This window comes from Ammospiza caudacuta, chromosome 17, assembly GCF_027887145.1.
Source record: "Ammospiza caudacuta isolate bAmmCau1 chromosome 17, bAmmCau1.pri, whole genome shotgun sequence".
Lineage (NCBI taxonomy): Eukaryota > Metazoa > Chordata > Aves > Passeriformes > Passerellidae > Ammospiza > Ammospiza caudacuta.
Genome location: NC_080609.1, coordinates 15,721,870 through 15,742,024, shown reverse-complemented (window position 1 = coordinate 15,742,024; position 20,155 = coordinate 15,721,870). Strand labels below are relative to the sequence as shown.

The following is a 20,155-nucleotide window of genomic DNA, read 5'->3' as shown; positions in this document are numbered from 1 at the left end:
TTTAAAATAAAAATTAAATGTAAAGTCCTTGGGTTCTAGGTCCTCTCAGGAATTTAAAATAGCAAAAAAATCACATGTAAAATCCTTGGGTTCTAGGTCCTCTCATGAATTTAAAATAGTAAGAAATTAAGTACAAGATCCTTGGGTTCTTGGTCCTCTCATGAATTTAAAATAAAAATTACTTGTAAAATCCTCGGGTTCTAGGTCCTCTCATGATTTTAAAATAAAAATTACATGTAAAATTCTTGGGTTCTTGGTCCTCTCAAGAATTTAAAATAGCAGGAAATTAAATGTAAAATCCTTGGGTTCTTGGTCCTCTCAGGAATTTAAAATAACAAGAAATTAAATGTAAAATCCTTGGGTTCTTGACCCTCTCAGGAATTTAAAATAGCAAAAAATTAAATGTAAAATCCTTGGGTTCTTGGCCCTCTCAGGAATTTAAAATAGCAAAAAATTAAATGTAAAATCCTTGGGTTCTAGGTCCGCTCAGGAATTTAAAATAGCAAAAAAAAAATTAAATGTATAATCCTTGGGTACTTGGTCCTCTCAGGCATTTAAAATAGAAGAAAATAAGCAAAAAATTAAATGTAAAATCCTTGGGTTCTAGGTCCTCTCAGGAATGTAAAATAGCAGGAAATTAAATGTAAAATCCTTGGGTTCTTGGTCCCCTCAGGAATTTAAAAGATATTTTACAGCTGTGAACCATTCCCACTTTTCCTGCCTCTCCAGGGGCTCTGAGGTGCCCAAACTTTCCTTTCTCCAGGGGAACATTCCAAATTTTCTCAGCCTCTTCTCTCCCATGGATATTGCTGAATTCCCTCTTTTTTGGACTCTCTATTCCTCATTTTTCTACACTGATTTTTGCCCTTTTTTTTTTTCTCCTACGTGGACCAAATCCAAGCCCTATAAATCCACTGTGTAAACAGGAATATCCTTCCCTGAATGGGATTATTATTCCCAAAGAGCAAGCTGTCATTCCAAGAGGCAAAATCCTGTTTATTCTGGAGACACCAGCACTGCTTACATAAAATCCAGACTCAATTAAAAGCTCCCATTTGGACCATTCCTGGACAGTTTGGGGCCAGTTTTCCAGGTTTTCAGACCCCCAAATTCTCTTTTTTCTCCAGTTTAGTCCCTGTTTTCCTGTCCGGGTGTGGAAGTCCCTCACCCCCTGTGGAAGCAGAGCTGTGGCCCCTCAAATTCCAGATTTTTCTTGGCCTTGGAGAGTTTGGAGGAGCTGAGATCCAGAGGGTGCCCCATGGAGAGCTGGATCCTGCTTGGGGTCACGCCAGGACAGTGGGAAAACTTTTTAAAATGAAAATATTTTCATTAATAAAAACCATTTCTTTATAAAAGTATTTTATTTATAAAACTATTTTATCCATAAAATATTTAGCTCATAAAGCATTTTCCTTACAAAAATATTTTTCTTTTCAATTTTTGAATTTATTTTCTTTTTTTTTTTTAATTTTTATTTTTAAATTTTTTTTTAAATATATTTTTTTATTAAAAAAAAATCATCACCTGCTCATTTCCTTAAACTCCACCAATTCCAAACCATTCCTGACAAAACTCATCCGCCAAGGATTTTTTTTTCCCCTTATTTATTCCAGCTCCACCCATGGATTTAAAGGTTGTTTTCCTTCTTTCATTTGGAAAAGCTGTTGCAGAGCTTTTCATTTTTTAATTAAAAAATATAGATTTTTCTTTTCAATTTTTGAATATATTTCTATTCAAAACCCCTTTTTTTTAATTAAAAAAAAATCATCACCTGCTCATTTCCTTAAACTCCACCAATCCCAAACCATTCCTGACAAAACTCATCCGCCAAGGATTTTTTTTTCCCCTTATTTATCCCCGCTCCACCCATGGATTTAAAGGTTGTTTTCCTTCTTTCATTTGGAAAAGCTGCTGCAGAGCTGTGTCAGCTTTTCCATGGAAACAGCTCCACCTCTGCTCCAGGGCTCGGAGCACTGGGAGCACCGGGAATTGGGGCAGAATGGGAATTTCTGGGAGCTCTGATGGATCAGGAAAAGCCCAGGGAAGGGAATATTTAAACCTGGGATGGGAAAGGCACAGAGAGGGCAAAAGTCCCCTTTCCCTCCTGGTGTCCCCAGGCTGAGCCAAGATTGCCTTTTCCTTCTCATCCCTGCCCAAGGAAGAGCGATGGAGCTGCCATGGGATACCTGGAGCTTCCACACCTGCTGCAATTCATGGGAAGCAATCAAAGGGAAAGGGGAAAAGGGAAAGGGAAAGGGAAAGGAAAAGGAAAAGGAAAAGGAAACTTAAATTCAGAGCCCAAAGTGACTTTAGATAAATCCCCAAAGTGTTTTTCCCAAGGAAGTGACCAAGGGTAAAAAAAGTGTGGGCATGAAAATCATGGGATTCTGGAATGATTTTGGTTAGGAGGGACCTTCAAGCTGATCCAGGTCCATGGGCAGGGACAATTCCCACCATCCCAGGGTGCTCCAAACCCCATCCAGCCTGGCCTTGGGCACTGCTGCTCTGGGAAATCCATTCCAGCCCCTCCCAGGGAAGAATTCCTTCCCAATATCCCATCCACATCTCCCCTCTTTCCCCTCAAAGCCATTCCTGCTTTTCCAGTTCATGCTGGAAATATAGAAATGCACAAATCCCAGAGATTTTATTGTGGCTTCGTTGTTTCCTTTTTTTCCCCCCTTTCTCCTGCTTAAAAAGATGCCGAAAACTCCCAAAGAAAAATTCTTTCCATGTGATCCCAGCACTTTCCCTCTTGGCTGGAACTCTGGATGTGGTTTTGGGTTCTGTGGTGGAGTTTTTTTCATCCTTTTTTTTTTTTATATATAATCCCATTTTTTTCACTTTTTATTTCCATCCCTGGGAGAGGCCCTGCAGAATTCCAGACTGGCAGCAAATCCTGAGGAATCCAGAGCGGGACAAAGGCTCGGGAGCGCGGCACAAGTTGCTGCAAGCAAAGAAAAGCAGGGAAAAAATTCCTTTTGCCGAGGTTTCCTAAGGATCCAGGCTGACTTTCCGTGTTTCTCTTGGATCCCAGCACGGGAGCTGCAGCCTGCCTGGAGAGCTGCAGCAGCTCGGGAACAGCGAGGGAAGGAGAATCCAGGGATTCTGAGGGACCAGGTGAGCTCCAGGGATCGGGATAAAGGGATGGGATCCCCGGGGGAGCAGAGCATTCCCACCCTGCTTGAGAGATTCCTTGGGAAAAGCAGGAATGAGGGGGTTTGGGAGTGCTGGGATGGCTTAAATTTGTCCCAGTTAAAATTCCCGATCCCATTATCCACCCTGCACACGCCAGGACGGAGATTTCCCAGCGGGATGGGGATGGATCCGCCGTGCCCGAGGGACACAGGGCAGGAAGGAGCCGCTTCCCGGAGCCTCCACAGGCGTGGAAACTTCCAGGGAATTCTCCTTTCCAGCCTTTTGGGATGCGCTGCTCCCTCGAATTCCTCCGGGGAATTCGCTTTTCCGACCCCTTGGGATTTGCTGCTCCCTCGAATTCCTCCAGGGAATTCGCTTTTCCAGCCATTTGGATGGGATGGGATCCAGGCACCGCATCCTGGAGCGGGGGGAGAAAATCCCACCCGGGACCCTCTGCAGGGACAGCCCCGAATTCCCGCTGAATTCCCAAATCCCGGGAAAGCTGCTTCTCCATAGGGAAAGGTGAGGGAGGGATCGGTCGCTTCCATCGGGGGGGTTTGTCCTGCGGGAGAAGCTGCCCTGGGAATGACTTTTACTGTAATTCCTGCTGAATCACCGCCTGCGCTGGCTCGGGAGCCGGGAATTCTGCCAGGGAGCCGCCCAGCCTGGAGCAGGGACAATTCCAGGACACTGCAGGAGTCAGAGGTGCGGGCAGGGACACGGGGAGGGAGAGAGGGAAGAGCTGTTCCCTTGGGAACTGGGATCATCCTCCTGCTCCCTGACAGTGTTCCTTGGGAATCAGGAGCATCCTCCTGCTCCCTGTCCTAGGGTAGGGTGGGATCCTGGGATAAAGACAAGGAAAAAGGGAAAAGTTGTTCCCTTTGGAATCATAAACCTCCTCCTGCTCCCTGTCCATGTTCCCTTGGGAATCAGGAGCATCCTCCTGCTCCCTGTCCTAGGGCAGGGTGGGATCCTGGGATAAAGACAAGGAAAAAGGGAAAAGTTGTTCCCTTTGGAATCACTAACCTCCTCCTGCTAGGGCAGGATGGAACCTTGGGAATTTGCAGGAATCCAGGGAACGTTTCCATCCAGGCACAGCCTCTCCTCCTGCAGCACCCCCATGGAATTGTGGTAAATCCTTTCAATCACCCCGAGGTGCAGGGATATTTCCTTGGGAACCTCATTTCTTCCCATTCCTGGTGAATTCCCAGCAGGTGAGCACCCCAGTGGTTGCTGCTCAGGGCTGGCTCCTCCCAGGACGGAGGAATTCAGGGAATCATCCCCACTGGAACAGGCCTAGGCTAAAAAGCATCAGAAAAGTAAAAATAAACTGGATAATTGGAAAAAGAGCTGTGAATTCCCAGACAAATGTTCACCCAGGCACTGCAAATCCAGCTGCAGCTCCACTCCTGGATCTCTCCATGGCTGGGTCCTGTTTCCCCCTCCATTCCTGCCTCTCTCCCAGTGTCCAGCCCCTCTTCTCCATCATCCCAGGCTTGGATAAACACCCGGGACAAGGACCTCGCTCATGCTCCAACCACGACAGGCAGTGGGAATTCCCAACCCTCTTCCTTTTTGGGATGCAAATATTCCTGCCTGGGAGTTCTCAAATCACTCCTGCCACAGCCCAGCTCCTGCAGGACCTCCGGGATATTTTGTCAGCACAGAATCCAGCAGAATTTTCCTTGGAAAACTCACAAAATCCTCCCGTGCTTTGGGCTTTTCCACAAGGAGCTGCCCACTAAGAAATTTTAGATCCTCCAGGGAGAGAAAATAAAAACAAATCCCGGAGAAATCCGTTCCAAGAGGAAGAGCAGTGTTGGACAATCCCAGCCCTGAGGATGCCTCGTTTCCTGCTGCTCCCGATCCAAGGAGCTCCGGAGCTGTGAGGAGATTCAGGCTGAGATTCAGAAGATAAAAGGTAAAAAGGCACAATCAGAATATTTTCCATATTTCTGGAATGGTGCTGAACCTCAGAGCTGGCACATCCGTGAGTTTTCCATCAATTTTTTAGGTTTAACTGTGGGGTTTTAATCGAGGTTTGTCCTGAATTAAAAGGGGCAGTGCCTGGTGTTGTCCATGGATTTAAATCAAGGATTGTCATGGATTTCTTTCCCAAGTAAAGCCCTAGGAATAACCCTAGGAAGGAAAACATCAGCAGGAATTCAGAGCATGGCTCAGGGAGTCCTGGAATTCCTGAGGCTGGAAAAGCCCTCCAAGACCATCAAATCCATCTTGGGCTGGTTTTTAGGATTTTCTGCCCACTTAATCTTCCTGTGTTTCTATTCCCAGTTGGAAACTCAAAGATGGCTTTAAAAAGTATTTAATTACGTGGAATTCAAGCAATGAATGCTGGTGGAAAAGGGGGATTGATCCCTCCTCCAGCTGCTCCTGGAATGAGGTACAACTACAAATCCAAAGGTATTTCCAGTCCTGATGGATTTCAGGAAAGAGCATTCTCTGCTCTCAGAGGCAAAGTCATTATTTTCCTGCTAATAAGGATTTCTTGGCTTTCCAGGAAGCTGGAACAGTGTGAGTGACACTTCTTTTGCAGCAGGGAAGAATGGGAAGTAAACATTTCCCAGGAATGCTGGTCCAATCCCACTCCTGACAGGTTTTTCCTCCTTTTTTCCTCCCCTGGCTCATTTTGTTCCCAGGGAAGCAGCTCCAAGGCTGGAAGTTCTCCCTCTGGGTGTCCATGGAATGAAACCCACGAAATCCACGAATCCTGGATTTCCATGGAATCCAGGCCATCCAGCACCCCCTTCCCAACCCATTCCAGGAATTCCAGCTGGTGGCAGAGGAGCCATTCCCAGCCCAGGGTCAGCCCGAGTCCATCTCACTAATTGGACTTTGGAGAGGATCCACGGAGGCGTCAATCCAAGAAATCTGTCCTGGATGAGGCTCCACTGCAATCAGTGCAATGACACCAATTACACATGGAATGGGAACCAGTGGCCAATCTCCAGGTCCAATCTTTCCTTGGGAACAGGTCAGTGAGGAGCCAGAGAAAATTCCTCTTCTTTTCACCTGTTCCTAGGGAGGGATTGGAGCTGAATCTGGGAGAAATCCAGGGAAAAAATGCTTCAGATGGAGAAATGGAGATGGATGGAGATAAAAGAGGAATTTTCACCCTGGATTTCACCCAGAATCAGCTGCAATTTTCCTCAGGAACAGGTCAATGATGAGCCAGAGAAAATTCCTCTATTATCGCCATCTGAGACATTTTCTCCCTGGATCTCTCCCAGCATCCAGAACCTTTGGAACTCACCAGGAGCAGATGAAAATCTAACCAAGGATTCCCAAACCCCAGAGTTTGTGCTGAGCACATCCAGTTTGGTGCAGTTTGGTGCAGCTCTTTGTTTTTCTGTTCCACACAGGAGAAAATCAAACTGGAAAATAAACACAGGAAATCCAAGAATATGGGAATGGATAAACCACGGAAAGAAGTCACCAGCAAGAGGCTGCCGGAGAACATTTAAAGATAGAAATACTTTTGATTTCTTTTCAGTTTGCTTTTTTTCTGGGCTTTCTCTCCCAAAAAAAATCAGGTTTCAGCTCTATATTTAAATAAAATTCCATATTTTGCCCTTCATTTTGAATTTTTTTGGATACTGAAGCCCAAACAAACCAACAGAGCATCACTTTTGTCTTTTCCCCAGAAATTTCCCGTAGCACTTGTTCCAGGAGCTTTTCCAGCGGAGCTTCTCCTCCCAGCAGGTTTTGTTTGGCTTGGGATTTCCCCCCCCCCCATCCTTTTGTTGACCTGGTGTCTCTCAGCAGCTGTCACAGGTAATGCCAGCCAGGAATCGCCTTTTCCAGCGCTCCGAGGGTCACCGCTCCCACCTGGAGTCTCCCGGCGCCGCTCCAGGAGCCGTTAATGATTAACCCCAAGGAAAGCACTCGCCAGCTGGCCCCGATTGGGATCGCCCCGTTAATGGTTTGTGTTCCCTCTCCTCCCCAGCTGCTCCCCTGGGAGGATGAGCTCCGTGATCCTGCTGCTGCTGCTGCTGCTTCCCGCCGGCGATGCCGGTTCTGAGGAGCTGCCCAGGCGGCGCCTGGCGTGCGTCAGGTGCTGCGGGCCCTCGGAGCAGCCCGTGTCCATCTTCTCCCAGAGGTCTGCCAGGATGAGCGGCCATCCCCAATATCCCCTGCCCAAAATCCAGCCCACTATCGACATCACCATCCTCAAAGGTGGGTGAAGCTCGCTCGCCCCTTGGCCTTCTCCTTGCTGCTCTTCCTTGGTGCTTCCCTGCGGAAAAATTCAGCTCAGAATTCAAGAACGAGGGCAAGGGGTGGCCAAAAGTGCCCAAAATGCGGTTGTGCCCAAAAGTGCCCAAAACAAAGTTAAGGGGTACCCAAAATGAGGTTGTGCCCAAAATGAGGTTTAAGGGGGGATCAAAATGTGGTTGTGCCCAAAGGTGTGCAAAATAAGGTCAAGGGGTGACCAAATGTGCCCCAAAGTGCCAAAACAAGGTCAAGGGGCACTCAAAATGTGGTTGTGCCCAAAAGTGCCCAAAACAAGGTTAAGGGTGCCCAAAAGTGCCTCAAAGTACCAAAATAAGGTCAAGAATGTCGAAAAATGTGTCCAAGCAAAAGCTGAGGGGTGCCCAAAAGGTTGTCATGCCCAAAATGTGTCCAAAACCAGGTTAAGGGGTGCCCAAAATGTGGTGGTGTCCAAACATGGCCCAAAGTTAATGCTTCTGGGAACTGGGAAGCTGCTGATATCTGATTGATATTCCCAGATTAATTCTTCTGGGATTTGGGAAACTGCCGATATATGATTGATATTCTCAGATTAATCCTTCGGGGAACTGGGAAGGTGCTGATATCTGATTGATGTTTTCAGATTAATCCTTCTGGGAGTTGGGAGGGTGCTGATATCTGAACATAGACAAATCCCTCTGGGAATTGGTAGGGTGCTGATATCTGAACATAGACAAATCCCTCTGGGAATTGGTAGGGTGCTGATATCTGGCCGATACTCCCAGGTTGGGCAAAGGCCCCAGCACCTCCCCCGCTCCCTGTCTCCAGGCCATTCCCAGCACCTGACCTCCCCACCCTTGTGTTTCCCCCTCACCCCTGGCAGGCGAGAAGGGCGAGATGGGCGAGCGCGGGTTCCCCGGAGCGGCGGGGAAGGCGGGAGAGCGCGGATCCCGCGGGCTGAGCGGCCGCAAGGGCCAGAAGGGGCAGCCGGGCCCCCAGGGCCACCCCTGCAAGCAGCTCTTCGCCGCCTTCTCTGTGGGCCGCCGCAAGGCCCTGCACAGCTCCGACTACTTCCAGCTCGTCACCTTCGACACGGAGCTCGTCAACCTCTACCAGCACTTCAACATGTTCTCCGGAAAGTTCTTCTGCTACGTGCCCGGCGTTTACTACTTCAGCCTCAACGTGCACACCTGGAACTTCAAGGAGACCTACGTGCACGTGATGAGGAACGAGCAGGCCGTGGCCATCCTGTACGCCCAGCCCAGCGACAGGAGCATCATGCAGAGCCAGAGCCTGATGCTGGATCTGCAGGAAGGGGAGGAGGTTTGGGTCAGGATGTTCAAGAGGGAGAGGGAAAACGCCATTTACAGCGAGGAGTCGGATCTTTACATCATCTTCAACGGGCACCTGATCAAACCCGCCCTGGAGTAGGAGCTCCTCGGCTCCAGGGAAAAGCTTTGGGCCACCCAGCAGTGTCTTCCCTCTAAAAATGCATCTTGAATTCCATCTGGAATGGTTGTTTTTCCACATCTGTGTGTCTCCAACTGCACAAGAATTCCAGAAGGTTCCCAGCTCCCTTTGTGGCCTCTCAGGAGCATCCCTGGAGTTTGTCCAATTGACAGCAAAAATTTCCCTTCTTTCTCTGGGGGCAATTTTATCTCCTTTAACCCAAAGAATTCCCAAAAGGAAGTTGTCACCAATTCTTTTTCCTCTAAATCAATGCCAAATCTTCAAGATCTCCCATTCCACTTGGAATATTTGCCGCCCTTGGAAGGGTGGTTTTTCCACTCATCTATGGATGGAGGGAACTGTTCCAACTGCACAAGAATTCCAGAAGTTTTCCAACTCTCTGCGTAGCCCCTCAGGAGCATCCCTGAAGAGCTGCAAACTTAGCAGCAAAATTTTCTCTTCTTTCTGCATCTCCCATTCCATTTGGAATATTTGCAGCCCTTGGAAGGGTGGGTTTCCACCCCTGTGTGGACAAAGGTGGCTGTTCCACCTGCACAAAAATTCCAGAAGGTTCCCAGCTCCCTGTGTAGCCCCTCAGGAACATCCCCAAAAATTTGCCAAGTTGGCAGCAGAATTCCCCTCCTTTGCTGTGCTTTAGATAAAGAATTATAATAATTAGGATATGATTACAATAAAATAATTATCCTTGAGGACCAGAGTGGTTATCCAGGTGCTAATTAAGGAATTTTGTTATTCCTGCAAAAGTCTCAGCGAATAAGAGCCACCCCCCCTCAGCAGCATCAGGTTGGCTCCTCTCAGGCAGGGATTTTGGCATTAAAATCAATATTTTGCACAGGAATTAATCCCAAGTTCCAGTTCGGTTCCATTCTGTGTCATATTCCATGGTTCCAGCAGAACGGTGGAATTAGAGCAATAACAGAAGATGGATTCAGGAAAGCTTTTCCAGGGAAACAGATCTTGGTACAATCACAGGCTCCAGAGGAAAACTTCCCAGAAGAAAATCCAGCCTGGGAATGTGCTTCCCAACTGGACAAAATGCTGGGAATTTGGGAGTTGCCATGCTGGAATTTCAGACTCTGCTCCCATCTGGACGTTCCCATTCTGGAGCACCATAATTTCTGGGAAAGGGAGGAAAAACTGGAAAGAAAAAGGTTTTTGTTGTGGTTTTTTGTTCTTTTTTTGAGCATTTGGGGTTTTTCCTCAGAAATTACCATCTTGGAGCACCATAATTTCTGGAAAATGGAGGAAAAATGGGAAAGAAAAATGAGTTTTTCTTCAAGCAGTGATTTTTGGGGATTTTGGGTTTTTCCCTAAAAAATTATGGATAGAACCATGGTGCATGCAGCAAAACCCCATCATTTTATCTCATTCCTTCTTTTCATTTTTCCCAGTCTCTCATTTGCTTCCCAAACCTTTTGTACAAAGAATCCAGGGAAATTCCTGCCAGGAAAACGCTTCCATGGATCTCACCTTCCCCAGCTTTGGGAAAAGTAGCTGAAATAAAGATTTTGCTTTTAGTACCTGGGGTTGTTTCTCTCTTTTTCATAATTTTTTCCGCAAGTTTTTCCACATTCCCTAGATAAAAACACCACACTGACCCTGGAAAAGTCTTGGGGGGGCAATTTAATCCAAATAATTTCCAAAAGGAAGCTGTCACCAACTCCTTTTCCTCTGAATCAATCCCAAATCTTCAAGATCTCCCAATTTTCCTGAAAATAGGGACTTTTAAGTAGAAAATTCCAGATAAAAATTGATCCCAAGCCTTGAATCCTTGAATGTGCTCCTGCTTCCCTTAACCCGCATCCTGAAAAGAAAACCTGGAAAATTTCCATTTTTAACGCCGCATTGGAGATCTCCACATCTTTTCCCCTCCTTTTCCCACTTCTAAACCCTTCCCTGTCCCATCCCTGGGTTGGAGAAATAACTCCAAGGTGGGCAGGAGCTCTGTGGTGGAGCAGGAGCATTCCCAGCTGCTCTGGAATTCCTCATTCCTCACAGATCCAGCAGTTTTCACACAATTTTGGCTCATTCCCTTCTCCCATTTGCTGCACTGATTAAAATTGCAATTAAAACTATTTCTGATTATTGCCAGGGATGGAAAAAAACCACACCCAGAACATTTTCAATCCACAGAATTCCATAGAAGTTCCTTTTTCCAGGGAAGCAGCAAAAATCCATCATTTTTATCCCTGAATAAACTCATCTCCAGGGGAGATATTTGGATTTTGGAGCTCTCATGACTCATCCCAGTGCCAGGAGCAGGGGAATCATTAAATCCACATCGATTCCAGGGGCACAACGACCTTTCCAAGCATCCAAAGGGATCCAAATTATCCCTAATGGGCTAAAAACCACTGGGAATCTCAACTTGCCGAGGTTTTCGGGGAAAACTGGAATATGCCAAAGCTGAATGTTCCCACTGCCACATTTTAAATCACTTTTCCAGGGCTGGACACCCCTTTTGGGAAGGAAATTTCCCAAAAATCCAATTTAAACCTCCACTGCTCTGCTCGTTGAGCTCCCTCTATCCTGGGAATGCCAAAATTCCTCGTTCCCATCTCCTCCCCAACTATTTTGGGGATAAAGAGGGAAATCATGAAATCTGCATCAATTCCAGGGGCAAAACCCAGAGTGTGCCCACAGGATCCAGATGGCCTAAAATCCACCAGGAATCTCAGCCTGCTGAGGTTTTTTGGGAATCAATTGGAACCTCTAAAAGCTGAATGTCCAAAGAATTTCCCACTTCCACCTTTTAAAATCCCTTTTCGGGGCTGGAATCCCTAAAATCCAAATTAAACCTCCTCTGCTCCGTGTGGTTCTGCTCCCTCCATCCCAGGAATGCCACAACCCCTCATTCCCATCTCCTCCCAGCCCGTTTTGGGGACAAACAGCCTGTTTGGGTGTGGTTCCATCCCTCTGGATGGATTTTTCTCAGGAATAACAACAGGCACCGGTGCCTTGGGCAAACTCTTCCCTTCCTCTCCAGGAGGAAACTTTGGATTTACAACAGGAACGGCGAGATAACATCGAGGCTGATAAGGAAACCAGGCAACAAACCAGGCTAATGGATTGCCTCTGGATGAGTGGAATGGGATTTAATGGCTCCAGCAAGGATCTATCCCACCCCAAGGATTGGGAGAAAATGCAGGAGATGGGAGGGGAGAGTGGGAAAACAAACAGAGAGTGCTTCCAAGCCAGGGAGCAATCCTGGCTAAAAGCTCCAGGATGGAGACTTTGGCCTTCCACACCCTCCCTGCAGGCTGGGAATGGCAATTCCCAATCCTTGGACAGGCTGGGAATGGCAATTCCCAAACCTGGATAGGCTGGGAATGGCAATTCCCAAATCTGCACAGGCTGGGAATGGCAATTCCCACACCTGGATAGGCTGAGAAAGGCAATTCCCTAACCCAGAACAGGCTGAGAATGGCAATTCCCAATCCTTGGACAGGCTGGGATTGGCAATTCCCAAACCTGGATAGGCTGAGAAAGGCAATTCCCAAACCCAGAACAGGCTGAGAAAGGCAATTCCCAATCCTTGGACAGGCTGGGAATGACAATTCCCAAACCCTGGATAGGCTGGGAATGGCAATTCCCAATCCTTGGACAGGCTGGGATTGGCAATTCCCAATCCCTGGGCAGTCTGGGAATCTCAATTCCCAAAGCCAGGACAGGCTGGAATCTCCATCCCTCCCTGGAATGAGAGGTGGGATTCATTTGGGTGTTCCCTGTTCTTGTTCCCTGCTCTGTCCCTGTAAATCCTGAGGATTCCTCATTCTCCTCCTGATTTTCCACAGTGGTTTTATTTTTGCTGGCAAGACCCAGAAAATCCGTGTGTGCTCTCTGCCCTCAGCACCTTTTCCTTGCTTAATTTGGGGAGATTTGCTGTTCTCTCCCAGGTTTTGCAGTAAAATCCCTGGGATTCGGATGGGACAGGGCCTTCCTGTGGGGATAACTCAGGATTTGTGTCCCTGCAGGGCTGGATTTGGCCCTAGCAGAGATGTGGGAAAAGCTCCATCCCCTCAGGAATGGGCAAACAGGGAGAGGAGTTGGTCCCTGAGATGAGGAGGGATTTGCTTCCCTGTTCCCAAAGCTGTGGATGTTCCCTCCCCAGCTGCATTTGTATTCCAGGCAAAAGCTGCTGCAGAGATTTGGGCACCCAACAATCCCTGCCAGACATGGGGAATGACAGCCTAATGCTATTTCCAGGGAAAATCACATTAAAATCCAAGGAATTGGGTTTTCCCTGGATGGTTCTGGAAGCAAATCCCTCTCTGCTGGCTCCAGGCTGGAATGCTGCAATCTCAGCCTCCCCAAGGCCATTCCAGGAGTGAAATTCCATGTGCAGGAAACTGAGGAATTGCCGTTGGATTTGGGGTTTTGCTGATCCAAAACCCAGGACAGAGCCTGAGTGAATTCCCAAGGGATCACATTGGAATCATCTCCCTTTTTAAGAATCCAAAACAATTCCTCCACCATATCATTTCTAGCTGGATTTTGTGTTTTCATCCCTGTTAAGTCAGAATCCTGAATTTTTCCAGGATGGAAAGGTCACCAGGACAGGGATGGGCTCAGTGATCACAGTGATCCTGTGATTCCAGGGATGCAGAACCCTCCATTCCCATTCCCATTCCCATTCCCATTCCCATTCCCATTCCCATTCCCATTCTCTGCCTCTGTCAGCTCAGCTCCCATGTTTCCATCAGGTCACAAACCCACAGATCTGCTGTTCCTTCCCTGAAAACGTGCTGGAAAAATCCAAACACCATCGAGTGCCATGAATTAATTCCATGGAAATGCCTCTTGATTCCTGTCAGGAAATAAAAGAATTCCAAGTGTGGGATAGGGGCTGTCAGCCCTGTCTGGCACCCGGCATATGGGGCTGGGATCTGTGGAAAAAACGGGACAGGGATGCAAACAGGATGCTCTCATTAATTCTGGGAATGCATAATTAATTAATTACCCTGCCCAGGGGAGCTGCTGTCACCACGGCTCCCAGAGCCAGCGCTTCTCCTCCTGTGGTGAAGCAGGAATTGTGCATGAGATTTGTGCTGCTTGGGTTTTGGAATTAGGAATTGTGCATGGGATTTGTGCTGCCTGCTCTTGGAATCAGGAATTGTGCAGGAATTGTGCATGGGATTTGTGCTGCCTGGCTCTGTTGTTCCTCCTGGATGCAGGAATTGTGCCCAGGATTGCTGCCCCATCCCTGGAAGTGCCCAAGGTCAGAGCTTGGAGCATCCTAGAATAGTGGGAATTGTTCCTGCTCATGGCAGGGGTTGAAATGGGATGAGCTTTAAATCCCTCCCAATTCAGAGCTTTCCACGATTCTTTGTTTTGCTAGGAAAAGCCAGGAGTGCATAAATTCATTGAGGCCTTGGAGGGGTTTTTATCCTTTTTTTTTTTTCCCCAACAGATTCTCCAGGGGAAATCATGGTGGGATTCACCTCTGGAGCAGGGAGGGGGAAAGCCCCAAATCTCCCTCTGGAATATGAAATAGGAATCCTCTGGAGAGGAAAAGCCACAAATCTCCCTCTGGAATATGAAATAGGGATCCTTTGGAGAGGAAAAGCCACAAATCTCCCTCTGGAATATGAAATAGAGATCCTATGGAGCAGGAGAGGCTGCAATCCTGGATCTCCCATCCCAGAGGGATGCACCAGGATTACAAACCCCAAATCCAGCCAGCAGAGGTGATCCATGGAAGGTGAAGGGAAAACTTTTCCCTGAAAATTCCCAGGTCTGATCTGCACTTCCAGGCCTGGGCTGTGTTTGCATCCAGGTCAAATCCCCACGGAAATTCCTGTTTATCTCCCACCCCCACAGGCCAGGATTGTTCATTCCCAGAATTTTCCAAGGGCTGCTACTTTTCCTGCTGGGAAATCACAGCAGGTTCATGCCAGGCTGAGGGAATGGGATCCATCCAATATTTGGGATGACTCCTGGCTCAAGGTCAGGACAGGATCCAGGGCTTAGAGGCTCAGGAGAAGGGAGGCAGCAGGGACAGCTTCACCTGCTGTGACTTTCCAGGGAATGATGGGCAGATAGGGAGGATTAAGTGTGAAAGGGAGAGGGAACACAGAAACCCCGAGCGTTGCCCATCCCATGGCAACAGCGCCGGATTTCCATGGAGTTCTCCAAACAACACCCAAAGGGGAGGGAATGAGGCACCCAGGAGCACCAGGAGCTGGGTGAGGTGAGCAGCTGAGGCATTCCAGGTGAGAGAGGGGCTGGAGCTGGATAAAATACCCTGGGAATAAAGCTGGGAATGAAATCGGCTGCTCCTGCCTGGGCTGCAGCTCCAAGGAGCAGGGACAGGCACTGGAAATTGGGATTTGTGGGATTTAAGGATGCTGCTCATGGGTCAAGGCTGGCCCAGGACTTTGTGGCACAGGGAATGTTTGGATTCCAGCCCTGGAACCTCAGGGAGCAGAGAGCTGGGAGTTTAACTGGGAGTTAAGGAGGGAAGGTGCAAAAATTCCATGCATGCCCTACTCTTAACTCCAACATCAATCCATTGATAAATCCTGGGATAAATCCCACACTTAAATCCCAGGATAAATTCCACACTTCAGGCACTTTCCTGGGATTTCCCTCCCTTGGGGAGCAGCAAGGAGAGATCCCAAAGATCCCAAAGCCAGAGGATTCCATGGTGACCCTGCTGAAACCCAGGAGGTGCCCAGTGAAGCCCATGGATCCCCATCCCTCTGGTATGCCCACCTGGAATCTGCCCTTTGAAATTGCTGTCTCCTAATGCCACTTGTCCAAACTGAATCCATTATTTCCCCCCCTCAATTAAACCCGTTTTTCATGGAATAAAAAGTGAATTCCTGAAGGAAGCTGCTCCTGTATTTTTTCCACACACCCTTCTTTCCCATCCTTTGGTATCCAGCAGCTGCAATTCCCTTTATTCCATGGATCTCATTGAATATTCATAGCTGGAGCCTGAACCAGAAATTCCAGTTTATTTTTTATTTATCATTTTATTTCATTTTTATTTTATCCAAATGATTTTTCCACCTCCTGAAGGTCAGGTGGGCACCGGGCAAATTTTCCATGATCTTCCCGTGGATGTTTTGTCTTTTTTTTTTTTTTTTCCAGCAGAGCAGAGCCAACATTTGGAATCCTTGGATAAATCAAAGAAAAAGCTGAATAAGCTGGAATTTGGAAGGATTGTCTGTCGAGGTATTAAAGATGTCACTCAGTCCCTGGGGCTGAGGGATTGGGGTTGGAATGTGTGGATAGAAAAAGGGATGTGGGGAGTGTCAGTGCTGTCTGGAGCTGCTGGGAAGGGCTGGCTGGGAGGACAGATTCTCCCTGGAATTTGTCATTCTTTGTGGAAGGATGACATGTTTTGATGGGATGTGTGCAGGGACGTTGGCAGCTCAGCTGGCTCCTCAAAATTCCTCTGCCAAGCTGCCAGGAGAAGCCCAGGAATGGCGTTTGGGATGCAGGGGAAAGCCAGCAGAGCTTCTTCCCAAGGCACAGAGCTGAGGAAAGATTTGTTAGGATGGGAGGGAATCCCATGGAGCAAAGGCTGGGTGGCACTGGGAGAGATGATCTGCAAGAGCTGCTCCCAGAAAAAATTCCTTGGGCCAGGAAAAAAATAAAAATAACTCATCCAAAGCAGCATTCCCATGGCACTGAATTCCCCATGGAGCTGCTGCTTGGAAAGGGAATTTTCCTGGGAATTGGGGCATTGAGAGCTTTCCTAAATTTATCCATGAATATGATGGATTGCAGCATTACCAATGGGAATGTTGGATGGGCTGGCTGGAATTTCTGTTTTCTGGGAATTGGGATCCCCATCCTGATCTGGGGGGTGGGAAAGAGGTGGGATCAGTCTGGAGGCAGTAGAAAACAAGACCCAGGTTTATCCACCTCCTTTCCAGGGTCTATTACCTTCAGATAAAACTTCCCTTTGTTAATTCCAAGGATTTATCAAACTCCATGGAAGGAGGGGACAAATGCTCTTTGCTCTGCCCAAAACAGGGTTTAGCTCCTTCCCAGAAATCTGAATTTATTAAAATCTTTTTATTTTTTTTTCCAAAGCAGATTTTCCTGCCCCAACCTTGAGCTTTGCAGTCATTTCCCTCTCCAGAGGGAACATCTCAGGTGGAAAACTGAGGGAATCACCACCCAGCTCACACCAAACCTACAGGAAAAGTTAATTTTATTAATTAATCAGCTAAACCCAGCTGTGCTGGGAATTGGAATGTGCTGCAGGGCAGGTGGGCACTGCCTGCTACTGGGAGAAACCTGGGAGTAAATTACTCATGGTCCCAGCCAGGCTCTGTGCTTGTGCCTCAGTGAGTTCCTGCCTTTGGGAATGTGAGTGTCACATCCAACAGAACAAATGGAATGATGGAATCATTAAAGTTGGGAAAAAACCTCCAGGACTGAGGCACAAACACTCCCTGGCAAGTGCACCAGTCAGGAGGGGATTGAGCTGGGTTTAGTGTCTGAAAACACAATTTTGAGTCCAGACTTGCACTCAGAACCAAGGAATGGACACCAAACCTCCCCAGGAGCCCATGGCCATCAGCACTGACATCACAATGACGGGGTCACAGCACATTTCATGGGGTGGCAAGGTGGAAATGTCATGGCTGCATTGATTCCTTTCCAGAGTGTTTTCCTAATCTTGGTTTTTTTATCCTTTCTGGCTGTGTTTGAAGGGTTCCTGGCTGTTCTGGCTCCCTGGGATGGGTTAATGGCAGGAAAACAAAGCAAAGGCAGCACCCAGCACATCAGAACCCGTTTCCAGAGCAGTGCTGGTGCCTTTTTTGCATGAAACTCTGAAGAAATCTCATTTTCCTTTCAGAAATCCCCTTGAAGAATTCCCAAATATCCCAACTGAGCTGTTTGCTGCTCAGAGCTGATCCCAGCAGTGCAAAGCAGCCTTAAACCAAGCTTTAACAAGAGAATTAGAGCTGGCTTAGTGTTGTTTGCATGGCTAGAGGGGTACAAAGCCTGGAAATCATTCCCTGGAGGACCCAAAGTGGTCCCAGACATCAGATCCATCAGGACACCACCAGAGCTTGGCACTTCCAGCTGGGAAAAGCAGGGAAGAGCCCTCTGTGTACATTTGTGGGAGCTTCTGGGGCTCCACATTTTCCTTTTGCATGAACTGAAGTCCCCAAGTCCTCCAGGGGACTTTGCAGTGCCAGGCCATGCTCCATTTGAAGTCCCCAAGTTTTCCAGGAGACTTTGCAGTGCTAGACCATGCTCTGCTTGAAGTCCCCAAGGCCTCCAGGGGACTTTGCAGTGCCAGGCCATGCCCTCCTTGATGTCCCCAGGTCGTTCAGGGGACTTTGCAGCGCCAGGCCATGCCCTCAGACCTTGCTGGTCTGCATGTGCCCGTTGAACTCCACGTTCCTCTGGGTCAGCATGGACTCCTGCAGGCGGCTGCTGTTCTCCTGCCTGTGCTCCACGGGCTCTCCATCCTCCACTCCATCGCCCTTGCAGAGGCAAAGAACCTTCTGGAAGCTCTGCTTGAAGTTGTCGGAGAGGAAGCCGTAGAGGATGGGGTTGGCGCAGCTGTTGGCGTAGCTCAGCACCACCATGAAGAAGTAGAGCCCCTCGAGGACGGGGTCGGCGGGCAGGATGAGGATCAGGTTGACGATGTTCATGGTGTAGAAGGGCAGCCAGCAGAACACGAAGACCACCACGATGATCACCACCATCCTGGTGACCTTCCGCTCCGACCGGCGGCGCCGCGTGGAGCCCACGCGGATCCCCGAGGACTTCACCTTGACCACGATCAGCAGGTAGCACAGGCAGATGACCAGCAGGGGCCCGAAGAAGCCCAGCACCGAGGTGTAGATGATGAACGCCGCCGACCAGACGTTGACCGGCTCCGGCCAGTTCATGTTGCACGTCTGGAAATCCTCCTGCACGTCCGAGAAGATGATCACGGGCAGCACCACCAAGAAGGAGAAGGTCCAGACCGTGGCGCTGATGAGCTTGGCCACCCTGGGGCGTCTCCACTTGGTGGATTTGATGGGGTGCACCACGGCCAGGTAGCGGTCCATGCTCATCACCGTCAGGCAGAAGATGCTGGTGAACTGGTTGATGCCGTCCACGGTCATGACCAGGCGGCAGAGGAAGGAGCCGAAGGGCCAGTAGGAGATGGCGTTCTGGGTGGCCAGGAAGGGCAGGCCCAGCATGAAGAGCACGTCGGCCACGGCCAGGTTGAGGATGTAGATGTTGGTGACCGTTTTCATCTTGGCGTGCCGCAGCACCACGTAGATGACCAGGGCGTTGCCGCTCAGCCCCAGGGCGCACACCAGCAGGTAGCAGATGGGGATGAGCACCTTGTGGATGTACTGGAACGGTGGCACCTCCGGGAGCGTCCCGTTCTCCGTCCCGTTGGGCAGCAGGGACGAGCTGGCCTGGCTGGGAGCAGCCTCCATGCTGAACGTGCTGGAGAAGTACAGAGGATCCATGGGTTTTTTGTTTTCTCTCTCTGTGGTTTTTTTCCCCTCTTAGGAGAGATTAAATTTCATGGGCATCTTGTTCCTAGGATGAAAATTCGAAATGCGAAAAGTCAAAATTCAAAGATTGAAAAAATAATTTTTTTTTAAAAATTATAGAATTATAGAAAAATAAAAATTAAAAAAATAAAATAGAAATAGGAAATAGAAATAGAAATAGAATCAAGTAAAATAAAATAAAATATAAAAATTTTAAAATTTAAAATTTAAATATTAAAATTATTTAAGATTTTTAAAATTTAAAATTTCAGAAATTCAAAAAATCAAAAACTCAAGGAAAAGACAGGACTTTTACAAAGCATAATTTTACAATTACTTCCATTTTCTCTTCTATTATTCAGGATTTGGGGTTGGATTATTCAGCCAGGGAGTGGGGTGGGATCAATTCCCTACAAAGGAATTGCACAATGGGAGAACTCCCATGCTCATCCCAGGTTCTGTTTCCTTTTCACAGGATCCAGGGCTGGGTGCAGCTGTGATGGATTTTTCCCTGTGAAGGTGGAGAGGCTCTGGAATAGGATTCCCAGAGAAGCTGTGGCTGCCCCTGGATCCCTGGAACTGTCCAAGGCTGGGCTTGGAGCACCCTGGGATAGAGGAAGGTGTTGGGGTTGGAACTGGGATCAGGAGAAGAAGCAAAACTTCCCATAGCAATGGAAAACCCTTGGGAAAAAATCCCTGAGCTCCAGTACAGAAAGGGTCATGTCAGAGATCTTCCCCACCAGGTCAGGGTGTGTGCACAGAGAAGGGAAGGAATAAACTCCTTTTTTCCATCTCTCAAGATTATTTTTTGTATTCCTGCATCCTCTCCTCTCACCCTGAACTGCTTTTTATCCCAAAAATCTCTTTTTTCCCTG

The 20,155-nt window shown here is 48.1% G+C and overlaps 2 protein-coding genes across 2 annotated transcripts; one reads left to right on the top strand and one right to left on the bottom strand.

The window, feature by feature from the left end:
* The first annotated feature begins 2,998 nt into the window (after positions 1-2,998).
* C1QTNF8 (C1q and TNF related 8) lies at positions 2,999-8,772 on the top strand. Its single transcript, XM_058816224.1, has 3 exons — positions 2,999-3,117; positions 7,100-7,329; positions 8,225-8,772. The coding sequence occupies exons 2-3, from the start codon at positions 7,116-7,118 to the stop codon at positions 8,770-8,772; spliced, it is 762 nt and encodes a 253-aa protein (XP_058672207.1). The 5' UTR covers positions 2,999-3,117; positions 7,100-7,115.
* Positions 8,773-18,140: 9,368 nt separating this feature from the next.
* Positions 18,141-19,253, bottom strand: SSTR5 (somatostatin receptor 5). Its single transcript, XM_058816217.1, has one exon. The coding sequence runs from the start codon at positions 19,251-19,253 to the stop codon at positions 18,141-18,143; it is 1,113 nt and encodes a 370-aa protein (XP_058672200.1).
* Positions 19,254-20,155: the final 902 nt, after the last annotated feature.

Coding starts and splice junctions, on each gene's coding strand:
- C1QTNF8 (XM_058816224.1), top strand. CDS start 7,116: ATGAGCTCCGTGATCCTGCTGCTGCTGCTGCTGCTTCCCGCCGGCGAT. Junction 7,330..8,224: donor CGACATCACCATCCTCAAAG/GTGGGTGAAGCT, acceptor CACCCCTGGCAG/GCGAGAAGGGCGAGATGGGC.
- SSTR5 (XM_058816217.1), bottom strand. CDS start 19,253: ATGGATCCTCTGTACTTCTCCAGCACGTTCAGCATGGAGGCTGCTCCC.